The sequence below is a fragment of the Rhinatrema bivittatum genome, chromosome 11 (assembly GCF_901001135.1).
Source record: "Rhinatrema bivittatum chromosome 11, aRhiBiv1.1, whole genome shotgun sequence".
Lineage (NCBI taxonomy): Eukaryota > Metazoa > Chordata > Amphibia > Gymnophiona > Rhinatrematidae > Rhinatrema > Rhinatrema bivittatum.
The window spans coordinates 91,459,978-91,482,360 of NC_042625.1; the positions used below are offsets into that span (position 1 = coordinate 91,459,978).

At 42.9% G+C, this 22,383-nt stretch overlaps 1 protein-coding gene across 2 annotated transcripts in view; it reads left to right on the forward strand.

The window, feature by feature from the left end:
* Positions 1–1,930: 1,930 nt before the first annotated feature.
* RRAGC (Ras related GTP binding C) overlaps positions 1,931–22,383 on the forward strand; it is a 144,511-nt gene continuing 124,058 nt past the window's right edge. The window contains exons 1-5 of one of the 2 annotated variants that reach the window (XM_029571015.1): positions 1,931–2,354; positions 10,741–10,944; positions 11,517–11,716; positions 12,772–12,886; positions 18,300–18,442. In XM_029571015.1, the coding sequence (XP_029426875.1) occupies positions 2,169–2,354; positions 10,741–10,944; positions 11,517–11,716; positions 12,772–12,886; positions 18,300–18,442 (848 nt within the window). In that variant the 5' untranslated portion in view covers positions 1,931–2,168. The remainder of the gene's footprint in view (positions 2,355–10,740; positions 10,945–11,516; positions 11,717–12,771; positions 12,887–18,299; positions 18,443–22,383) is intronic. The other variant, XM_029571014.1, reaches the window with a different exon arrangement.

A 22,383-nucleotide genomic window follows, 5' to 3' on the forward strand; every position in this document is an offset into this window, starting at 1 on the left:
ATTTTTATCTTCTAAGTTTAGAGTGATGGGAATGTATGCAAATAGAGAAATTACTTACCTGATAATTTGTTTTCCTCCCATCTATGATCAGGAGTACACTATATCCATTGGTCCTGAGTCCATCTGGCTACATGCTAGGACAAATGCATTTTATAACTTTTCCTAAATAAAAAAAAAAGTGGTACTTTATCCTACTTTAACAAATTTAACTTTTTTTTTGACTTGGCAAATCCTAATTAAATCTGGTAATGGTATTGCTAAATCAGAGGTGCAGAACTATATTCCAACTATTTTGTGAAGGGTTGGTATAAAGAAGGTGTGATAGCCATTTAGTGCACCTTACACTGAAAGTAAAATTGAGCATCCTTCGGTGTACTATAAGAATTTTCACTTTCTAGACTGCTCCTGTATAAACTGTCTGCTGTGAAAAAATAGCAGGGCTGCTCCTGGCTTGACTGACCTATACCCCCAGCAGCTGCCCAAGTCTCATGTACTACAACAATGGTGGTTGGGCCTTTGATTTTGTGATCTATAAAGACAATGCATGTTTGTATTTTTTCCTAGGTTTCTTTGATTCATGTTTGCTTTTTGGCACTCTGCAAGGGAAAGACAGTACCTGCATATAAACCATTCTCTAAAACATTTTTTTTAAGAGCCTGGTTTAATAAGGTACTTCCAGTCTATGTGAAAAATGCTTAATAAATGATAGTTTTGTACCTGAGGAGGTAATGGAGGGTGAAGGGGCTGTGCCATTTGAACCCTAGCTTCCAGTATTTGCAACTTCCTGCTCTAACTAGTAAACTAATCCTCCACTCTGGTTTTGTTTTAATGCCATGGTGCCCATTGCTCTTACCCTTTCTAAGCTGTGCAGGAGAAGCTGTTGGAGGGAGTTAAAGATTTGGCTATGGTTTTTACTACCCCCCCCCCTAGTTTTGTTTATTGTGCTACCATAAAAAAATAGAAGAAAGTGAGGAAAAAAATTTCTTACCAGGGCTGCCATAGCCCCAGAGGTGAACTAGGCCCTTGCCTACTGTACCAGCCATTAGGGGCTGCGAGGAGAACATATGCTGCTCATACCCAAGAAGCGTAGAGTACGTAAACCATGAGTAGTGGAGAAACGTGCTGGGCTGTAAGCAGCATCGCTCCTGCTCTTGGCTGAGAAATACAGCCATTGGGTGGGCTGCAAGCAGAGTGTCAGTCGCCTATGCGTGGGGCCTTTGTATGTGCGAGAAAGCACTTGTGTTAGGGAGGGAGCCTGTATAAGGGTGCATGTATGAATGAGATAAGGAACCTAAATGTATGTGAGAGGGGGCCCGTCTGAGTCAATGAGGTTGGGGCGGGACCTGGAGTGGGAGGAGGGTAGAAGGCAGAAGGTTCGCCTAGGCTACATAATATCCTTGCATGGGCCACGCCTGTTACGGGCCTAGCCAAAACCAACCTAGTAGAAGCGTGGCTCCAGGATGCCCTTGTCTATACGGTATTATATTGTTAAAGCAGGTAAGTTGCCTTATACCTTCACCCTCCCTCCAAACACGGTAGTGGTCCATCAACCCCCTACGACGTTGCCTCTTTCCTACCCCTAAATATCCGCGAGTGGCAGTACGCGTCTTCCTTTTAAAACACCCAATTACAGCCAGTAGCACCATGCCTACTATGAGTCCCTCTGTGCTGCAAGAAGGAAGTTGAGCTGCTTCCAGAAGCTTACTGCCGCCCCCGCGTCCCATGTCCCGTGTCCACATGCTGCTCCATCCGTAAACAGTGTCACAGCGGCGGGTCAAAGGTCAGCCTCCACCCAGTCAGCAACCTCTCCCACCGGCCTACCCCCCCCCTTCCCCAAGTCAGGTGATTCCAAAACACATGACCGCCGGCCAACCTACCTACTTGCCTTATCCCGTGCGCTGAGTGACATCCAGGCTTACCCAATCAGAGGGCGAGCTCTCATCCAATGCGCCAATGGCGGGGCTGGAGCAGGGAGCGGGCCTCTGGAGCACAAGTTCGGCTGCGGCGTTGACGGCTGAGGTGTTTCTGTTGCGGGGCGGCGCTCGCTCATCCTCCCGGTTCCCGGGGCATCGTTTCCGCCGCCTTCACCCGATTTCCATGCGCCAGAGGCCTTAGGGTAGCGGGGGGCGGAAGGGGGCCCTTAGGGCAGTTTATTATCGGCGCGGGATATGTCGTTGCAGTACGGGGACGAGGAGCCGCTGGCGGGCAGCTATGGGGTGGTGGATTCCTTCCCCAAGGACTTCGGCTACGGGGTGGAGGAGGCAGACATGGAAGAGAACGCGGCCCCCGCGGACAGCAAGCCACGCATCCTGCTCATGGGGCTCCGCCGCAGTGGCAAATCCTCCATTCAGAAAGTGAGTACAGAGATCTGCGCTCTCTCACCTGAATGCTGTAGAACGGATATTTATATATCTACATCTATATGTATTTTGTACAACACACCTGTACGTACACTCTACATATATATATGCTCTCGGGCTCTAAAACGCTGCTGTATGTATCACATCCCCCTACCGCACTGTATACAGAGCATCTTGCCCCCCCCCCCCCCCCCGCTATACACAAGGATCTCCCCCCAGACACCTACCCACTATATGCAGGCACAGCTTCTTTTTTACCTTCAGGCACCCGTACACCGTATATACACCTTCCTGGGCTCCAACACACTTCATATACATGCTGATAGGAAAATCAATGAGACACCATATCCCACCAATATTAAGAGACCTCAGATGATTACCAGTCCAGTTCAGAGCAATGAAGGTACAGAGAAGGGCAACCAAAATGATAAAGGGGATGGAACAGCTCCTCTATGAAGAAAGACTGACGAGGTTAGGGCTGTTCAGCTTGGAGAAGAGACGACTGAGGGGGGGATATGATAGGGGTGTTTAAAATCATGAGAGGTCTTGAACTAGTAGATGTGAATCAGTTATTTACATTTTCAAATAATAGGACTAGGGGGTATTCCATGAATTAGCAAGTAGCACATTTAAGACAAATCGGAGAAAATTCTTTTTCACTTAACACACAATTAAGCTCTGGAATTTGTTGCCAGAGGATGTGGTTAGTGCAGTTAGTGTAGCTGGGTTAAAAAATGGCTTGGGTAAGTTCTTGGAGGAGAAGTCCATTAAGGGCTATTAATCAAGTTTACTTAGGGAATAGCCACTGCTATTGATTGCATCAGTAGCATGGGATCTTCTTAGTGTTTGGGTAATTGCGAGGTTCTTGTGGCCTAGTTTGGCCTCTGTTGGAAACAGGATGCTGGGCTTGATGGACCCTTGGTCTGACCCAACATGGCAATTTCTTATGTTCTTATGTACATCCTCTCCCAGGTGTCCCCAGCACAGTCCATGCCCTCTCTCCCCAGCACCCACACCCTTCCTGGCTCTAACACACTGTATATACTGTATATACATGTATATCTTCTCCCTCCCTTCACCCCAGGCCCCCACACACTGTATATACATTCTCTCAGGCATACCCCCTCTTGATCCTCCACATCTTGTATGTAACCCATCCCAGGCAGCCTTGCACTATGTATATGTGTGTGTGTATATGTATATATATATATATATATATATATATATCCCAGTACATTTATGCAATATATCTATAATCTCTCTGGATATAGATAAATATACAAATGCCTGCAGTATACACAGATATACATGCAATGTACACATGCATACAACATTTGTAAATGTATGTATATGCATGCATATACATTTACTGTTTATAGTACATCTTCCCATATACTCAAAGTATCCATGTTGCACTTATGCATAATGCAACTTCTTGTATGCACGCTGGCATGAACCCTCCCATATGCCTACAATGTTTGTGTGTAGAGTGAGGTTTTATATATTTATTTATTTAACCAAATTGCAATGTGGCCTCTAGGCAACAGTGAGGAAACAACCCCCAATTGTTTACTTAATGTAAACAAGTTTTACTGTAAATTTTAACTGTGAAAATAACTAAAATGTTTTTTATAGTGCAAATGCGCAGGTTCACAGTAGTTTGCTAATTGAGGTTTTTGTTTATATATTTTTGTTTGTTTTAACTTGTCAGTCCATCAAAAAGCTTCAGCCTTTGGGTCAGATTTTCTTAGCAATGAGGATTTGTTAATGCACCAAACAGATGGGTTACTTGAAAAAGCAGGAAGTTTGGAAGGTGAAAAACATCTTGTGTAGCAGCATGGATACTTATTAGCAGCTGAGAAATAGACAGCAGCCTCTTAGGTGAAATGAGAGCCCTGCAGGTTTCTGGAAATGTATGCTGTTTCCTGGCAGCACCTGTCATTTACCTTGCCTTGATTTAATTTGGATGTCTGCACTGTATGACTGTACCATGGTTAGCTTATCAGAACGTAAATGCATTAAAAACATCCTCTGGTGTCTGCTTTGAATAGCTTCATGGAAGTAAGCGACTGGCACCAGCAACAGCTAATGCTCACCAATTTATGAGACTGTTTATTGATAATGAGACCCCCCTGCATTTCCCAGTACTCAGGAAACATGGACTACTTTGAATCTTTTCTCACAGGCCAGGATGATGCTGAAAGTGAAGGAAAGTTGCACTAAATTACATTGATGCTACCGTGCTGTATATCTCTGTCTATATATACACATACACTAGGAAGGTTATCCCGTAATAACCTTTGAAAGCTTCAACTCTTATTTGTTTGGGTGAGATAAATACTAACTTTTGCTTTCACTTACCTAGCAGCACTAGTGTTTGGAAACGCCTCCAGCCTTGCATTTGCAAAAGTTATAACTCTCAACTGAGAAAACACCATGTACCAACTGTTACTTATCCAAACTCTGAGCATATTATGTTACCAGTATGTAGCAATAACCAAGTGCACACCCCACTTTTTTGTACAAAAACTTTTTGATTGAAGATTTTTAAATCTTCTACTGTAATTACGTTTTATTCTTTCAACTTACTTTAAAACCCACATGTAACCATATGTATATGAAGCAAAAACTTTTGTACAAAAAAGTGGGGTATGACTTGGTTATTGATTTTAGATCGTTTTCAGTTGCACCAGTGAGCTTTTTCATTTATATGATACACCAGTATGTAGCATACATACGACACAATACGTTTTCATTATTTGCTGAGAATGTGGAATGTGTCTTGCCTGTTTGACCTCACTTTTGTCCTGGTTTATGTTTTGAGCTGATTAATGGAGACTTCTAATTGGCTGATATCTTCCTTATGATTTGCATTCTAGATGGAAGGATTACAGTTTCAAAAAATAAGGTTTTATCTCTAAGAAAATATGAATAATGAATGGTGCCAGTAGTGGAGTATCATTGGCACTCAAGGGCTCAAAGCATGGTGCTTTTCCAAAATTCACAGCAGAAAGTCATCCATGAGTCCTACTGTGCTTGCTTGCTTATTTATTTATTTAAAACCTTTCTGTGCCGACGTTCATATAACATATCACATCGGTTTACATACGTAGAACTCTGGTAACTTAACACAGAAGCAGAAAGCAAAGTTACAATAGAACGGGGGGGGGGGGGGGTGGAATAACTAGGAGGTGGAAGGAGATAGGTAGAGATAAGAGGGGTACCAGAGAGGGGTAGAGGGTGAAGGGGTCTGATGGTTTCATTATACAGAGGAATTTAGACAGTGATTGTATAACAAAAGGCTTATATACAAGGTTGATACACCAGGCTAAAATGCCAAGGATTATATACAAGGGTTATGTAGCAGAGGGTGCTAAACAGCGTCATCTACCATTCGTAGGGGAGGAAGAAAAGGGGGGCAGGGAGAAGGGGGGATTAAATGCGGGAAAGGGGGGGAGTACTAGAGGAAGGCAGGGGAGGGAGAGCAGGTGCATTGCTTATGCAATGCTTTTCATTGATGAGCAGTCCAGGAGAGCCTCACAAGGTCAGATGAATGAAGCATAGCACTGATGATTGTCTACCAGTATTACAGAACCACGTGCTGGCTTGGCTTCTGGAATGCCATCCTAGGATAAAATGATTTTTCACACCTTATTTGAATTGTGTGAAATGAGGAAACCAGTTTTTAGAGAGAGAGAGTGTGGCCTAATGGTTAAAGCAGTGGGCTATGAATCAGGACCGAAATCCCTCGTCCTGCATTGACCATCCTTGTGACCCTTTAGATTGTAAGCTTTTTTTGGGCATGGATTTATTGCACTTGAATTCTAATAATGTTGCAAGCTGTTTTGAGCATCATTTGGAAAGACAGGCTAAAAATCCAATTATTATAACATGATAATGACCCCTTCACTGGTAGGTCATATGTAGCTGTACGTTCTATCCCTGTTTACTTGGTTTACAGCAGATCTTTGCCTGATCAGGTTTTGGTAGATGGCTTTTGCGTCTTGTGTATTGAAACAAATAATACCCCATTTTAAGTTTTGTTTGAATATTCAGTCATAAAGTTGAATAAAAGGCCTCATGAAAACCCAGAAAAAGATTTGGATTCTAAAAGATGTCCTTGTAGGAACTGTCCACATCATGAAATGGACTTTTTGAAAACCAGTTTAATGTATCTGCTTTACTTCAGCCTTATGATTTTTAACAATGTGGTAGGCCTCTAAAGGCAGTGCACATTTCCTGTCAGAGCTTCTCCAGATCCTTCGTGTACGTTAAATAAATAAATCTCAGACTTGGCGGTAAAGTAGCAGTACCTCCTTTGACTATAGCTCCCTATGAGAGTATATCATTGTGATATGCTGCATGTGCTTCTGAGGAGGAAGTAACTTTTCAGCTAATTTGTAAAATAAAATTTGGATCTTAGTACATGCCAAGAACTGATAATTTCCCCCTTATTTTTATTTTCCCCTTCTATTTTTTTACCCTCCATCTTCAACAATATGTCTGGATGGCTTTATGAACCCCGAGGAGCCTCAGAGTGCGAGCTGCATACTTAGCACTGTTTATTAATCTGGCAGTGGTCACCACACTAGTGGCAGCTATCCTCCTGGTCCTGAGCGCAATCACATCTGTGGTGCACCTGAACTGATGTGGCCCAGATGGATGAGAAATCTGAGCCTGTTCCCTGCACCACCCCTGTTGGCCACTTTATCTCCCCTTACTGAGTCATATGATGAGGGTGCCTACCAGTCCTTTACCAGACTGTCTGGAAGTCATTCAATTTACCAAAGGGCATCCAAGAACTTTGACAGTCAGAAAATGATTCTAAATCATGAAGGAAAGTGCTTTTTGTTACAAGGTTAATTTCTTAGGCTTTAGCAGTAGGCACCCACAGTGTGGGGGCGATGCAGTTAAAGTGCGCTCAGCCTAGTTCACGGGTCTATGTGTGGTTGGGCACATGTTTTGGACACGCTAGACTAGCATCTGATGCAATAAGGAGATTAGCGCGTCCTAAACGTGCGCCCAAACGTGTAGCCAATAAATGTTCATCACATGTAAATTCCTTGTAGATGAGGCTATTAGCTAATTACCCCCAATGCAGGAGATTGCTGGGTGCCAACGCTCACTTTTTAACACAGCAAATTTAACTCCAGCCCCAGAGGTGGAATAAAGTCAATTTGTGAGTCAAGGGCTCATGAGAAATTAAAAAAAAAAAAAATCTTCTGTGTGTCCTCCTATTTAGTGTTGTTGTGACACTTACATTTACTGTTTGTGGTGTTTGAAAAATAAATGTATGTTAGCTTGATTAAAAAAAAAAAAAATTCTTATGGCCTCACAATTTAGATGCCCATTAGCAAGGGGTGCTTATTATCTATGGGTGCCTTCAGCAAAATAATAAAGAAATCTGCCTGAAGAAGAGGGATAAAAATGAATGCTTGAACGACCGTTGCAATTGTGGGCGCCCAATGCTATGGATGCACAATTCTCCCCTAGCATATGCCATTGTCAGTGTGCATCTTCTTGCATCGAAGCCTGTATGTGTTAACCAAGCCTGCCTCTTTAGGTCTGCTAAATTGATGTGTTCTCACTTAAATTGTTCGTTTTAAATACCAAAGCCATTATGCTCTTGAATTAATTATGCCATCATTCAGTTCTAGATTATTTAATCTGCTTTTGCTCCATGTTCCATTCTTATTGCAAAACTCTTCCAGAATTCAAAGGGAAATAGTTTATACTTGTGTTCTAACTCGGTTTTGGATTCTCAAACTTTGTTCACATACATTTTAATCAAGCATTAGTATCTTCTGAAATAACTAAACCAGAGAAGTGAAATTATTCTCCCTCCTCCTACCTGCAAGGAGGTTAATTATTCCAGAATTAATGTTAAACTTGTGAACATAAGCAGGAGTCAAGTCTAGAGCAAATTTCACATTTGCTGCTGGAGTAGAGGGATGCTTGTGAAGTCAGTAGTTGAGTGAGAAACAGCATGGTCGGATCCTTTTTATAAAGTTTTAGTAGTGTGAGCATGGTGGAATTGTGCATTCATCAACATTTTACCCGGGCAGATATAGCGTAAGACCCTGAATCAGCAAGCACAAAGCTGTAGGGATATCGAATCTTTTTATTTTATTACTAGAAAAGTAGGAAATGCAGTGTTTCTACTGATTTGCCTGCTGACTGGTATCTCGCTTTCAGGCTCCATTAAGGAGATGTGGCTGGTGGAGGGGAGTTAAAACATTAGATGACTCAGGAGCCCTGCTTAGTGCCCATCAGTATTTACTGTAGAGACACAAACATTTCCAGGTATGTGAAACACCTGCTTGAAACCTGGCTAGTCTATTCACATTGGAAATGGAATTGAATTGTTATCTGAACAATGATGCTCATATTAACTAGTCGCCAGTTTTGAAATCTGTGCTTTTTCATATATATTTTGGGTTTTGTTCTGTTGTGGATATGGCTATATTTTGTGATGGAATAAAGTTAAAAACTTGGAAAGTCTAGTAGCCCAGAGAATATTTGCCATTTTTGGAAGAGGTGTACAGCCTACAGAACTCGGAAGGAAGACCCATGTGTGCAAAGGCCTGAAAGTTATTGCTTGAGGAGCTAGTTCTAGATATGTTTTGATACATAAATTCATAAATGCAAGAGAGGTTTAGAGAATGAGGATAAAAGGAAAGACATTTGAAAGCCACTGCTGTTTTATAGTGTGGACTGACAGTTTCAGTTCATTGTCCCACTTTTTAAAGCTTGTAGGTCTCTGAATTTCAGTGATCGCTACTGACTGATATTTTTCAGGAGTAGCCTCTGTGGTGTGCAGTGTTTTCTGAGCATGCTGAAGATCGCATGTTTTTCTGACATCTGCAAAAAAAACCCAATAAATTGGCCATCCATCAGTATGATTTATTTTGTTTTCTCTTTGAGTCTTATGCGCACGCAGTGACATAACAAATAGGTGGCAACTGTTTTGAGCAGGCTGCTGATAACAAACCTTTTTATTTAATTTTCTTAATGTGTTTTTAGGCTTAGTGTTTACAGAAGTCCTTGACATCAAGATACATTCATATTTCAAATGCATTTCCGTAGCCTAACGGGGGTTATGCTCGAGGCCGGGCTGTGCGCATTTTACAAGGGGCCTGGCCACGCACGTAACCCCTGTTATGCACAGTGCTGGACCCAAAGAAAGGGGCGGGCCAGGGGGGCATGGTTTGGGCGGGGGGTGGGCCAAGACAGCGCCATTAGCCGCTGTCCTGGGGAAGCGTATGCTGGAAACTGGCCGGCGTGTGAGTCTCTTGCTGCTCCAAAGGAGAGCAGTAAGGTACAAAATAAAAAAAAAATAAAATAAAAAAATTCTAGTAGGTAGGGGTCAGGGAGGAGAGGGAGGAAGGTAGGAAGGTTAGACAGGGGTGTAGGGAACTGGGGAAGCCCTACTTGCGTCGCCGCACGTTGCTTTTTAAAATCCCCCACCCTGCACGCGTGAGTTGCGGGCCATCCGCATGTGTGTGTGTGTGGATGTTAAAATCTGGCGCGTATGTGCGCAAGGACATAGTATTTTATAACATGCGTGCGGCATCGCATGCATGTTATGAAATCGGCGTGTCCATGTGTGTGCGCCAGAAACTGAGCCGGGGGTCTTAAAATCGACCCCTGAATGAGGGCATCAAGAATTGTGTTTGTGGTGCCCTCACCGTTTTGGCAGAATACAGAGTACTGCTTTTGGTGCTTGAGACTCTCTAGGTTTATTTTTCGAATCATACAGGGAACTGCAGTATTATGTCTGGCACAACAACAACAGCCTGCAACACGGATTCTGTGCTTCCTCCTCCTCTTGAAAGTGGCATTGATTAGAAGATAGTCTACCTTTCCCCAATATTATTCGCCTCCGTAAACTTTGGCACTTGTTCAGTTTGTCAAAATTTCCTCATTGTTCTGGATTTATTGCTTAAACCATCATGTAAATCCCCATTTAATAACAAGGTTTGTTTTCAATATTCCCATTCCCCTTTCTAAAGGGAAAGAAGGCTTATGAGATTGCCATGTATGTTTCCCTACTAACTTTAGATGACCTGAAAAAGGTGTGAATAGGACCTGGCAGGATAATATGAAAACTCTGACAGAAGTGGGTTGGGTTTTATTTTTGATTCATGCATCTCTGTGGATCACCGAAGTGCACATGTCCCAGAGATTAGGTTCCTTTTTAGTTGTGGGCAAAACATCTTGTTCTGGTGAGAACTATTTGTAGTTTGAAGATATCCTTGGCTGTTGTTTCTCGTGCAAATCAGAAGGCAGACTGGAGTCTGACGCTGAGCTTCAGAGGAGGCCTGGCAGATATGGATATCTTTCGAAGATAATTAATATTACATCTTATTTTTCTTAACAGGTAGTGTTCCACAAGATGTCACCCAATGAGACACTTTTCTTGGAGAGCACCAATAAGATTTACAAAGATGACATTTCCAATAGCTCCTTTGTGAATTTCCAGATATGGGACTTTCCTGGCCAAGTAGACTTCTTTGACCCAACTTTTGACTATGAGATGATCTTCCGAGGAACAGGAGCATTGATATATGTTATTGATGCGCAGGTATGGTGGATATGAATGTATGAAACAGTTGTTGTCTATAAGTGCGACTGCGCTGAGACAAAATTCTTTTTAATAAATGTTTGACATTGCTTGTTGTTGATATTGATAAACTTCAGATCGTGCTTTTGATCTCGCATGTTTACTTATGAAATCTCATCTGGAAAGCTAGCATCCAAGGCATGAATGCAAGAGGATCCGAGGTCTAAAACCAAGTAAAGATCTGTAATAAACGATTTCCGTACGGTAGCCAGTTCTGATGATATGGCTGTATAATTTCCATGAGGTCTCATAAACACAGTGCATCCTAAGTCATTGACCCATTAATATATGTCTGTTAAAGAGAAAAGCCTGAGAAGTGATTGGCTGTTGTGATCACAGACTAGCCCAGAAAGAATTAAGCATATTCACTTAGAAAATGGGTGCTTTATTTTGGGTTAAGAGACCAGATTGAATTACAGCCCTGAGGGTCACAGTTTGTGGTTTTGTTCACACAGCAGTTATTAGACAACTTACCTCTGTGGTTAAAAAAAATTCTACTTTTCAATCTTTGTCACAATGATATACTTTCCCAGGATGACTATATGGAAGCATTGACGAGACTTCACATAACAGTTTCTAAAGCCTACAAAGTAAACCCAGAAATGAACTTTGAGGTTTTTATTCACAAAGTTGATGGCTTATCGGATGATCATAAAATAGAGACCCAAAGGGACATTCACCAGAGGGCTAATGATGATCTCGCAGATGCTGGATTAGAAAAACTTCACCTTAGGTAAGTGTGTCAGGGTTATGTTTTTTCCTCGTCTTTGGTTGGATACTTCCTGGGAACAACACAGCCAGTTGGGTTTTCAGGATATCCACAGTGAATGTACATGAAACTAGTTTGCATATCATGGAGACACATTTACTGCCTTAGACTTTGATTTTGTGAAACCTCAGAAGTCTTTGCTGTGGTTGCTGTTATTAAGATGAGTCAGAATTTGTCTGCTCTGTCTTCTGTACTTTGAACATGAATGGCATGAATGTTCATTCTGGCTTACTAAATTCCATCACAGTTCCTGCTTTATAGTAATATTACAACTTTGGTGATAGTCCCCCATGCTTTCATCCATATGCATCATAACACATTTATGGGGGTGGAGCTGCTGCAAACTAAAAATTCTTGCCATTCCTTGATACTTAATTAGAATGTTGATTGGCCAGCAAAGTTGAAAAAGAACATTAAGAAATCCGATTTGCTAATACTTCTTCATGTTGATGTTTCTGGTTGGGATAGCTGGTTTGGAAATGTCATGCATTATTAATTCTTTCAGTTTCTATAATGTCAGTAACATCCAGGTGTCACTATTAAGGCAGTAAGCACTCAAGGGGTTGGTTTGTTGTAAAGTAATCTCATCTGTAGAGAGTAAGACATCTAGCAACTGTACTGGTGGAATGATATACTAGTAATCAGGCCTTGCCCATCTTAATTCCTGAGTAGAACTGCCAGGTAATTGAAATCGCTGTTGTATACCCTGGAGTGCAGGCTTATGCTAACACAACCCAAAGCCTTAAACATTTTGTATTTTGTTTTCACTATAACTTTAGTTATTGTGAAACTTAAGGATAACCTTCACAGCTGTGTATGTATAGCTCTTTGTTTTCTTGATAATTGTGGCCATAGTCAGGTACTTTGAGCAGTGTGAAAGCTAAGTTACCATTGGTCAGTGCTCAGATAGTAAACTCACTCGTTCATGTATCCATCGTTTCAGCTAATGCAACCTAAAAAATTGAACTTGATCTAGCAGTTTTTAAAAAAAAAAAAAGTAACACAATTTTGTCTTTCAGCTTTTATTTGACTAGCATCTATGACCACTCGATATTTGAAGCCTTCAGTAAGGTAGTACAAAAACTGATTCCACAGCTTCCGACATTGGAAAACCTGCTAAACATATTTATTTCGGTAAGTGTGCTGTTCCACTTTCCTAACAGCCCTTTCAGTTCTCCAGTGAGTTGGTGCCTCATGATAATTTGGTTATAAATAAGAACCACTGGAGCAGCATAGAGATGTTACTGATTAAATGGGTGTCCTTAGATTGAGGTTTACAAAGAGATAACATGGCTTTAACTTTCAGCTGTTTAGGATTAAATAGGTAGACGTACTCTACTTGAGATCTGAGCACCACATAGAAACTAGGGATGCGCATTTGTTTGTTCTGATTCGGCGGGTATGCATGTACCTCACAGACTTTCTTCTAGTACACATGGAAAAATGGATATTATGCGCATAACTCATTATTAAAAATACACAGATAATGTTTTTTTGTGTGTACTAGAAAGTCAGTGAGGTATACATGTACCCGCTGAAATAGGGCTATGAATGTTTCTTCTAATAGAAACATGATGACAAACAGAATGTTGGGAATTATTAGGAAGGGAATAGTGAATTAAACGGAAAATGTCATAATGCCTTTGTATCACTCCATGGTGAGACAGCACCTTGTACAATTCTAGTCACCGCCTCTCAAAAAGGATATAGTTGCAATGGAGAAGGTACAGAGCAGGGCAACCAAAATTTATAAAGGGGGTGGAACAGCTCCCCTTGAGGAAAGACTGACGAGGTTAGGGCTGTTCAGCTTGGAGAAGAGACGGCTGAGGGGGGGGATATGATAGGGGTGTTTAAAATAATGAGAGGTCTTGATCAAGTAGATGTGAATCGGTTATTTACACTTTCGGATAATAGAAGGACTAGGGGGCACTCCATGAAGTTAGCAAGTAGCACATTTAAGACTAATCAGAGAAAATTCTTTTTCACTCAATGCACAATTAAGCTCTTGAATTTGTTGCCAGAGGATGTGGTTAGTGCAGTTAGTGTAGCTGGGTTTAAAAAAGGTTTGGATAATTTCTTGGAGGAGAAGTCCTTTAACTGCTATTAATCATTTGACTTAGCGAATTGCCACTGCTACTACTGGCATCAGTAGCATGGGATCTTCTTGGTGTTTGGGTACTTGTCAGGTTCTTGTGGCCTGGTTTGGCCTCTGTTGGAAACAGGATGGTGGGCTTGATGGACCCTTGGTCTGACACAGCATGGTAATTTCTTATGTTCTTAAGAAGACCATATGACTTTTCTAGTCTGCCCAGCCATACTAACTACTTGGCTGTACTATCCCTACCATTCCCTCGGAGATAGCATGGGACAAGCACAAGTTTTCTTGAATTCAGATACTGTCCTAGTCTCCACTACCTTCACTGGAAGGTGGTTCCTGGTATCTTCCATCCCCTCTGTAAAGAAATATTTGCACTTTAACTGGAGTGGAACCAGACTGCTGGCACTAACCTTTATAAAAAAAAAAAAAAAAAGAGAGAGAGCAGCTTTTTAATTAGAATACAGGGAAAAGCTGACAGTCACTCAGCAGCACATGGTTTGAAGGGAGGTATCTTCGAAGGATACTAAAATAACAGGAGAGTTAGGGCATCATGAAAAACAAGTTCCAATAAAAACATACTTAGCTCATTTGTCTATAAATCAAGAATGGATTGCATTTAAAAATTCCAAATTATCCCTGTCAACTGCTAAGAAAACTGTATAGTCAAATAATCTAACTTGAAATGTCTGCATGCTAATTCCATAAGTCTAAAAAGTTAAGATGGGAGAATGTATAGCATTGAATGTAGAGGTAGACTTAACTGGCATCTTAGAGACCTGTTGGAAGGAGGATAACCAATGGGACTGTGCTATACCAGGGTATAAATTATATTGTAATGATCTAACTTGGTGTTGGAGGGTGGGTAGCACAGAGTTCAACAGAATAAAGATCCTGCACAACACTAAATGCATAGTGGATTATGTGAGTGGAAATTCCATGTGTGATGGGGAAGAGTATAGCGGTGGGGGTATACTGTCATTCACTAACAAATTTAGCAGCACAGTAATAATGGGTGATTTCAGTTACCCCAATATTGACTGGGTAGATGTCACATCAGAATGTTAAGGAAGTACATTTTCTAGATTAAATAAATGTCTGCTTCTTGGAGCAGCTGGTCCGGGAACAGACTAGAGGGGGAGCCATTTTAGATTTAATTCTTAGTGGAACTCTGGATTTGGTGCGAGAGGTAATGGTAGTGTGCGGCTGCTTGGCAGTAGTGTTCAAAATCTTTATCTTTAGTAAAAGATGTATTAATTGTCAACTGTAAAAAGCATTAAGCAATGTGCAGTAAAACCTACATAAAATTTTGAAACATGAATACAAATAAAATACAAGCTATCATGCCAAAAAAATCAATATAAATAAAATACATAAAATAGCATGCTATACATCAGCATAATATGAATAACCACCTTCCTAAAAACATAATGCAGTCAAATTTGAGTTTGTCTGGAGTGAGGACATTAAGTAAATCTACTGCTTTAACATATTTAACTTTCAAAAGTGAGACTTTGATAAAATGGGGAAAAAGAATAAAAAGGTGCATCTACAAATGTGAGTTTACATCAGGTATGGACATTGTTTAAAAATACAGTCTTTTAAGCAAGGACCTGATAGATTCAGTGCATTAGAAAAGGCAGAAGGAAGGCCAAACTGCCAGCATGGTTAAAAGGTGAGGGAAAGAGGCTATTTCAGTCAAAAGAACTTATCTGAAAAATTGGGAAAAGGATCCAACTGAAGAAAATAGGAAAAAGCATAAATACTGACAAGTTAGATGTAAAACATAGATAAGGCAGGCAAAAAAGAGAATTTGAAAACCTTGTTTAAATGTATTTGTAGCAGGAAGCCTTGTGAAGGAGTCTGTTAAACCACTTGGTAATGATCAACTGGGAAAAGGGGCACTTGGGGAAGAGAAGGCCATAGCGCAAAAACTAAATTAATTCTTTGTTTTGGTATTTACTGAAGAGGAGGTTGATGAGATATCTGTTCTGGAAATGGTATTTAATCGCGATGATTCAGAAAAAGTAAAACAAATCATGGTGAACTTGGATCATGTAATAGGGCAGACTGACAAACTACAGAGTAGCAAGTCGCCTGGACCAAATGGTTTACACCCCAGAGTTCTTAAAGAACTCAAAAATGAAATTGCAGATCTGTTACTAGTAACTTGTAACCTATCATTAAAATCGGCTATTGTACCCAGCGATTTGGAGGGTGGCTATTGTGAAGCAGAGCTTTAAAAAGGGCTCCAGGGGTAATCTGGGAAACCATAGACCTGTGAGCCTGACTTCAGTGCTGGGAAAAACCATAGAAACTATTCTAAAGACTAAAGTCACAGAACGTATAGAAAGGCAAGATTTAACGGGACACAACCAGCATGCATTTACACAAGGGTAGTCTTGCTTCACCAATCTGCTATATTTTTTGAAGAGTTAATAAACACATCCAGCATTTTACGAAAGTCATAGTTGGAACAAAATAAAATCAGTATTCAGGGGGATAAGGGGATGTCCTCCACACTTCTTTTCCCCCGGTACCTTGAGCGGGCGGGATGCACGGCTATGGCACCCGGAAAAAAATGCCTAGCACTGTCGGCTGGTTCTAGAGGGAATTGTGATCAGAGTGGAGGAGCAGCCTAGTGGGTAGAGCAGTGGCTATGAACCAGGAGACCAGGGTTCGAGTCCCGCTGTCGCTCCTTGTGACCCTGGGCAAGTCACTTTACCCTCCATTGCCTCAGGTACAAATTTAAATTGTGAGCCCTTTGGGGACAGGGAAATACCAACAGTACCTGAATGTAATTTTGCTTTGAAGTGCCAAAAAGGGGATTATAAATCAAATAAATAAATATAAAATGTGGATAATGGTGATCCAGTGCGGTTGAATTTTCAGAAGGCTTTAGACAGAGTCCCCCATGAGAGACTTCTAAGAAAAATAAAGTGTCATGGAATAGGAAGCAATGTTCGATTTGTCAATTGCAAACCAGTTAAAAGATAGGAAACAGAGTAGGACTAAAGGGCCAGTCTTTTTCAGTGGAGAAAGGTAAAAAGTAGTGCCTCAGATCTGTAATGGGACTGGTGCTTTTTAATATATTTATAAATGATCGAGAAAAGGGAACGACAAATGAGCCGATAATTTTGTGACATCTGCAAATGTTATTCCGAGTAGTGAAATCGCAAGCGGATTGTGAGAAATTGTAGGCCCACCTTGCAAGACCGGGTATCCAAATGGCGCAGATGAAATTTTAAAATGAGAGAGTACAAAGTGAAGCGCACGGGGAAAAGTAACCCATACTATAGTTACATGATGTTAGGTTTCATATTAGGAGTTACATCCCAGAAAAGGGATCTGGGTATCATCATGCACAATGCTTTGAAATCCTCGGCTCAGTGTGCAATGGGTGTCAAAAAAAAAGTAAACAATGTTAGAAATTATTAGGAAAGGAATTGAAAAGAAAATGGAGAATGTCATAATGCCTCTGTATCTCTCAGTGGTAAAGACCGCACCTAGAGTACTGTGCAATTCTGCTCGCCACTTCCCAGAAAAGATATAACTGAACTGGAACAGGTACAGAGAGAGGCAACCAAAATGATAAAGAGGATGGGACGAATCCCCTGTGAGGAAAATCTAAAGAGGTTAGGGTTGTGTTTAAAGATTTGTTTACTTATGGCTTTGTTCACTTGACCCTGACTATCTAATTTCAAGCTCTCCTCATTAGGTTTCCTAGTCTGTTCTAGACTTTGGCACCTGGTAGATTTCCTGGACAACAGCTGGATGCCTCTGTGCCCCTTAGAAGCGAGTCACAAACCACCACTACCCTCGGCCTCCTAGGTGTTGTACTTGTTGAGCCACACCTTTTCAGATTTACAAGTTTTGGTTCTTCCTCCTCCTGGATGGTTTCTCCCCCTCCATGTCCAGGGTTGCATTACCGGTTCTTCATTTCAAGGGAAATCTGAATTGAGGCTTAGCGTCTAGTGACTGGAGTAATCTGGATCCAGTTTATCAGCCTGTGGTCCACTTTCACCTTACCCTCTGCTTGAGTTTTCCATCTTTGATGCCTTAGTAAGCATTTCATTGATTACTGTCCTGATTCTCCCGAATGCTTCTGAGTTCTGCCATCTGTTTCCTGAGGGAGTTCACACTGGCCCAGTTCCTCACTGTGGATCAGGATGTCTGTATGGGCAGGAGCAGAAGTCATTAAGTGGTGACAGCTTTGGTGATAGATGTTTCCCAGCCATCCTTCAGCTCCCAAACATGACAGAATAAAGTGGAGCTGGTTCTTTTATTTACAATGACATTAGCAAATTGATATCTAACGGTTAGGTATTTTAAGATTTGAGACTTTGGTTGTAAAGCTTGTGATTTGGTCTTACTAGGCAAGCCTTGTTACCACAGTTTTAAAGTGCATTGCTTGACTTCTTTCTTCCTCTTCCCTTTTTGTTTGGTTGGTAGAATTCAGGAATTGAAAAGGCATTCCTCTTTGATGTCGTCAGCAAAATCTACATCGCAACAGACAGCTCGCCAGTTGATATGCAGTCGTATGAACTGTGCTGCGACATGATTGATGTTGTCATTGATGTGTCTTGTATATATGGGTGAGTAGATCAGAAATTTGGGGGAAAGGGAGAAGCTCTGTTTACATAGGATTAGAAATGAGTAAGGAACCTGGAGGATAGCAGACCAGGCCAGCTCGTTCCTCCAAGGAACACAGATAGGCACGATTTTCAGGATATCTACAATGAAGAGGTATGAGAAATGTATATGCACTTATGTCCACTGTTCTTCAATTCTATTTCATGCATATTCATTATGGATATCCTGAAAACCAGGCCTGGTTGTGGCTCTTTAGAACTGAAGTTTCTTAGCATTCAGACAGGTTAATCCACACCAGTGGGATATGCACCTCTACCAGCAGGAGGAGACAGAGCAAAGCTGATTTCACGGTACATAAACCCCTGCACAGACAACCTGCCAGTATCCTCCATCTCCAGTAGATGGTGGATGTGCATCTCCCTACTGGGGGATTGATTAAAAAAAAAAATTTTAACAGGAGAAAAGAAGAAGGAAATTAATTTGCCCCGCTTTCCTGTGGTGATATCTTACGGTCCTTCCCTCAGGTGAGTTTTCCTGAAGGGATATCTGCAGATCCCTCCCTCAGTAGAGTACCTCTGTCCGTTAGCTGGTTTTCCGGCGTGGACTTGTCTGTAGAGAGACAAACAGCTGAGAGGCTAGGGGGTGCAGGAAGCCGAGCGCATCAGTGAAGGCCTTTTCCCTCTCCCCCTGCAGCTGGAGACCGACTCTATACTTGGCCTGGACGGGCTGAGCTCAGATAAAGAGTAAATATTAAAAAAAGAAAAAGAAGAACGAGGATTCCCTTCCCCTCCTGGTCTCTGAGCCTTGGTGGGTCAATCCGACATCCATTCCCACCTCCGAGGGAGCCTGGGCAGTCCATGGCCGCTTGGCGGGTTGCGCAGCCTTTTGGCTAGGTCCCGCTCTCAGGCTTTGCTCAGAAGCCACGTGGTGGGCTGCGGCGGCGTTCGCTCGCTTTTCTACACACAAGCCTGCTGCAAAACAGCGTCTGATGTTGGTTCTCGTTTAAGAGCTCAGGTGGGTGCTGTCCTGGACTGCGTGTTGGGTGCCTAAATGTTTGGCATCCGTAGTGCGCGCGCTTATTGGACAGAGTTTGTTTTGGGGCGCCCCGTCCAGGCTCACATGTGCGCAATTGTCAGATGCCTTTGGGAGCGTGCCGCTAGCGGATCTTTATCCATGGCATCAGTAGCCAAGAAGCCTAAGCGCCTTCATCTTTGCGCTGGAGGCTTAGGCAGAGTTATCTTTGGCTGATTTTGCTGAGCCCAGCATGATGTGGGAATGGGATCGGAGGGGGATCTGTCAGAGGTTCGTCTGATTTTGGGGCTCTCCTAACTGGTTCATCAGCAGGGGAAGGCAACCAGTGGGCGCAGGACCGACACCCCCTTGTTTTGATATGGATCCTTCTACCCTCCCTTAGGTGGAATTTTTTCAAGGGCTGTAGGCCTTTCTTCAGCACAGTTGGTGGAGCTGGCCCGACCTAAGAATTCAGGATCGCAGCCTGTGGATCCCCGCACACCTGGTGCCACGGGTAAGCTACGTCTAGACCTGCTGCAGGTCAGGCTGATAGGGACCCAGATGGCATGAATGATGAAGGCAATCCTTACTCCCTGTTGGATGAGGACATTTCTCCGTGGTTAGAACCACATAGAACAATATTACCAGCTCTGATCTCCCAGACACTGAAGATGCTGGAGGTGCCGAGTGCTGATTCCATGTCTGAGCCAGGGAAAAAAAATCCCATTTTAGTTTCTTTGCGTAAAGCATTGTGGATGTTTTACAAGAACTGATTGATCTCAAATGGGGAGCCCCAGAAGCTAGTTTTAAAGGGGGACGAACCTTGGAAGCGCTGTACCCCCCCCTGGATTCGGCGGTGAGAGAGCAGTTGCGCTTTCTGAACGTGGATGCGCTGGTGCCGTTGCCAAGCAGATGACTATCCCTGTAGAAAGTGGAGCGGCATTGAAGGATGCGAAGGATAGGAGAATTGAGGCTGTCCTTAAGCAGGCCTTGAGGCAGTGGCGATGAATTTGCAGATAGCCTGTTGCTGCTCCCTGATGGCTCACCCTTGCTTGCTTCTCTCTCAGGAAGTCCATGATTCTGGTTTGAATTCCAGGGCAATGATGGAACCAGCAGCCACCTTTTTGGTGGTTGCGGGCTGCGACCTGGTTCGCACTTCTGCCAGAGGGGTGGCTTCTGTGATAGTAGCCAGACATCAGCTATGGCTGAGGAATTGGTCGGCTGATACAATTTCAAAGTCTAATCTTACAAAATTGCCTTTTAAAGGATCACTCTTGTTTGGGAGTGAGTTTAAAAAATTACAATAAGTGGGGTGAGTACCAGGTTCCTCGGTTAGCAGAGGATTAAAAGCAGGTACCACGCTCATTCGGCACGAGAGGTTGTGGTTGGGGTTTCAAATGTTTTTGACCCTACAAAGGAGCAGCTTCTCAGAGGGCTTAACCTTTGAGTAGGTCTCAGTCCTTTGTCCCAGGCAGCCCAGACGGGGCAAGGGCTCGAGCCAGCGGTGCCCCACAACCCCCCTCAGGGTGTTCCGACCCACCCTGGAAACAAGAGATAGGCAACCCCCTATCTCTCTCTTTATTATCTGAGGTGGGTTGAGATCACATCAGACCAGTGAGTTCTGGAGGTGATGGCTATGCTCTGGAGTTTCTCAGCATTCCTTGGGGTGTTTTCATGGTGTCTCCCTGCAGCTCTCTGCAGAAGAGACAGGCAGTGGAGTGTATGTTGTCAAGATTCCTCGGCCTGCAGGCCATGATTTCTCAGTGCCTATGTCGTAAGAAAATACAGGCTGATATTCCATTTATTTCATTGTACCCAAGAAGGGAGGGTTCCTTTCGCCCCCAACTTGGATCTCAAGGGAGTCAACTGGCTTTTGCGAGTGACTCATTCCTGCATGGAAACCTTACTCTTGCTGATAATGGCAGTGCAGTCGGGAGTGTTTTATGTCTCTGGATTGTCAGAGACGTATCTGCATATTCACATCTGGCTGGAGCATCAACGGTTTTCTGCATTTTGCTGTTTTGGGGAGACATTATTAGTTTCGAGCGCTACCCTACGGTTTGGCCACTGTTCTCCAAGGTCATAGTGGTGGTAGCGGCAGTGTTGAGGATGGCATTCTGGTCCACCTGTACTTTAGATGATTCACCAATTCAAGCCAAAAGCAAGAAAGAGAGTCTTCCGGCTTCACACAAGGTGATCTCCTGGCTACAGGAACTGAGTTGGGTGGTGGTGCCAAGGGCAGTATGCAGCCATCCCAGACACTGGAGTATCCTGGTGTTTTGTTTTCTACATGAAGCAAGGCAAGGTGTTCCTGCCAGAGATCCGCATTCAGAAACTGATGGTGCAGGTGCGACTACTGACAGAAACAGTACGCCCAGCGGTGCTCAGGTTGATGGGAGCCACCCTAGAGGCGGTTCCATGGGCAAGGGTGCATATGTGTCCTCTTCAGCGCACACTGCTTACACGTTTGAGTCCACGATCTCAGGACTACTGATTCGGCTTCAGTTACCAGTAGAAATCAGCATCCAAGCATCAGTGATGGTTGCAAGCAGATCATCTAACGAAGGATGTTCCCCCTACAAACACTGAACTGGCTAGTTCTCATGACGGGCGAGCCTCCAGAGTTGGAGGGCTCGCCCATCATGAATCTATCAATTTCCCTGCCGACTCTGGACAGGAGAGAGATGTGGATGAATATCATCTGTTTCGGGCCTTGGATGTTAAGCAGCATATCATGAGGTATTTGGAGGTTTTTAAACCTCTCAGGAAGATAGACCGGCTGTTTATACTCCATGGTGGGGAGTAAACAGGGTGAGCCGGTGTCGCGGGCCTCAATAGCCTGCTGGATTAAGGAGGTAATCATGGCTCTGTGTGTGGTTTGTGAGTAGCTGTTGCCTAGTCAGGTTAGAGATCATTTCATTAGAGCTCAGGC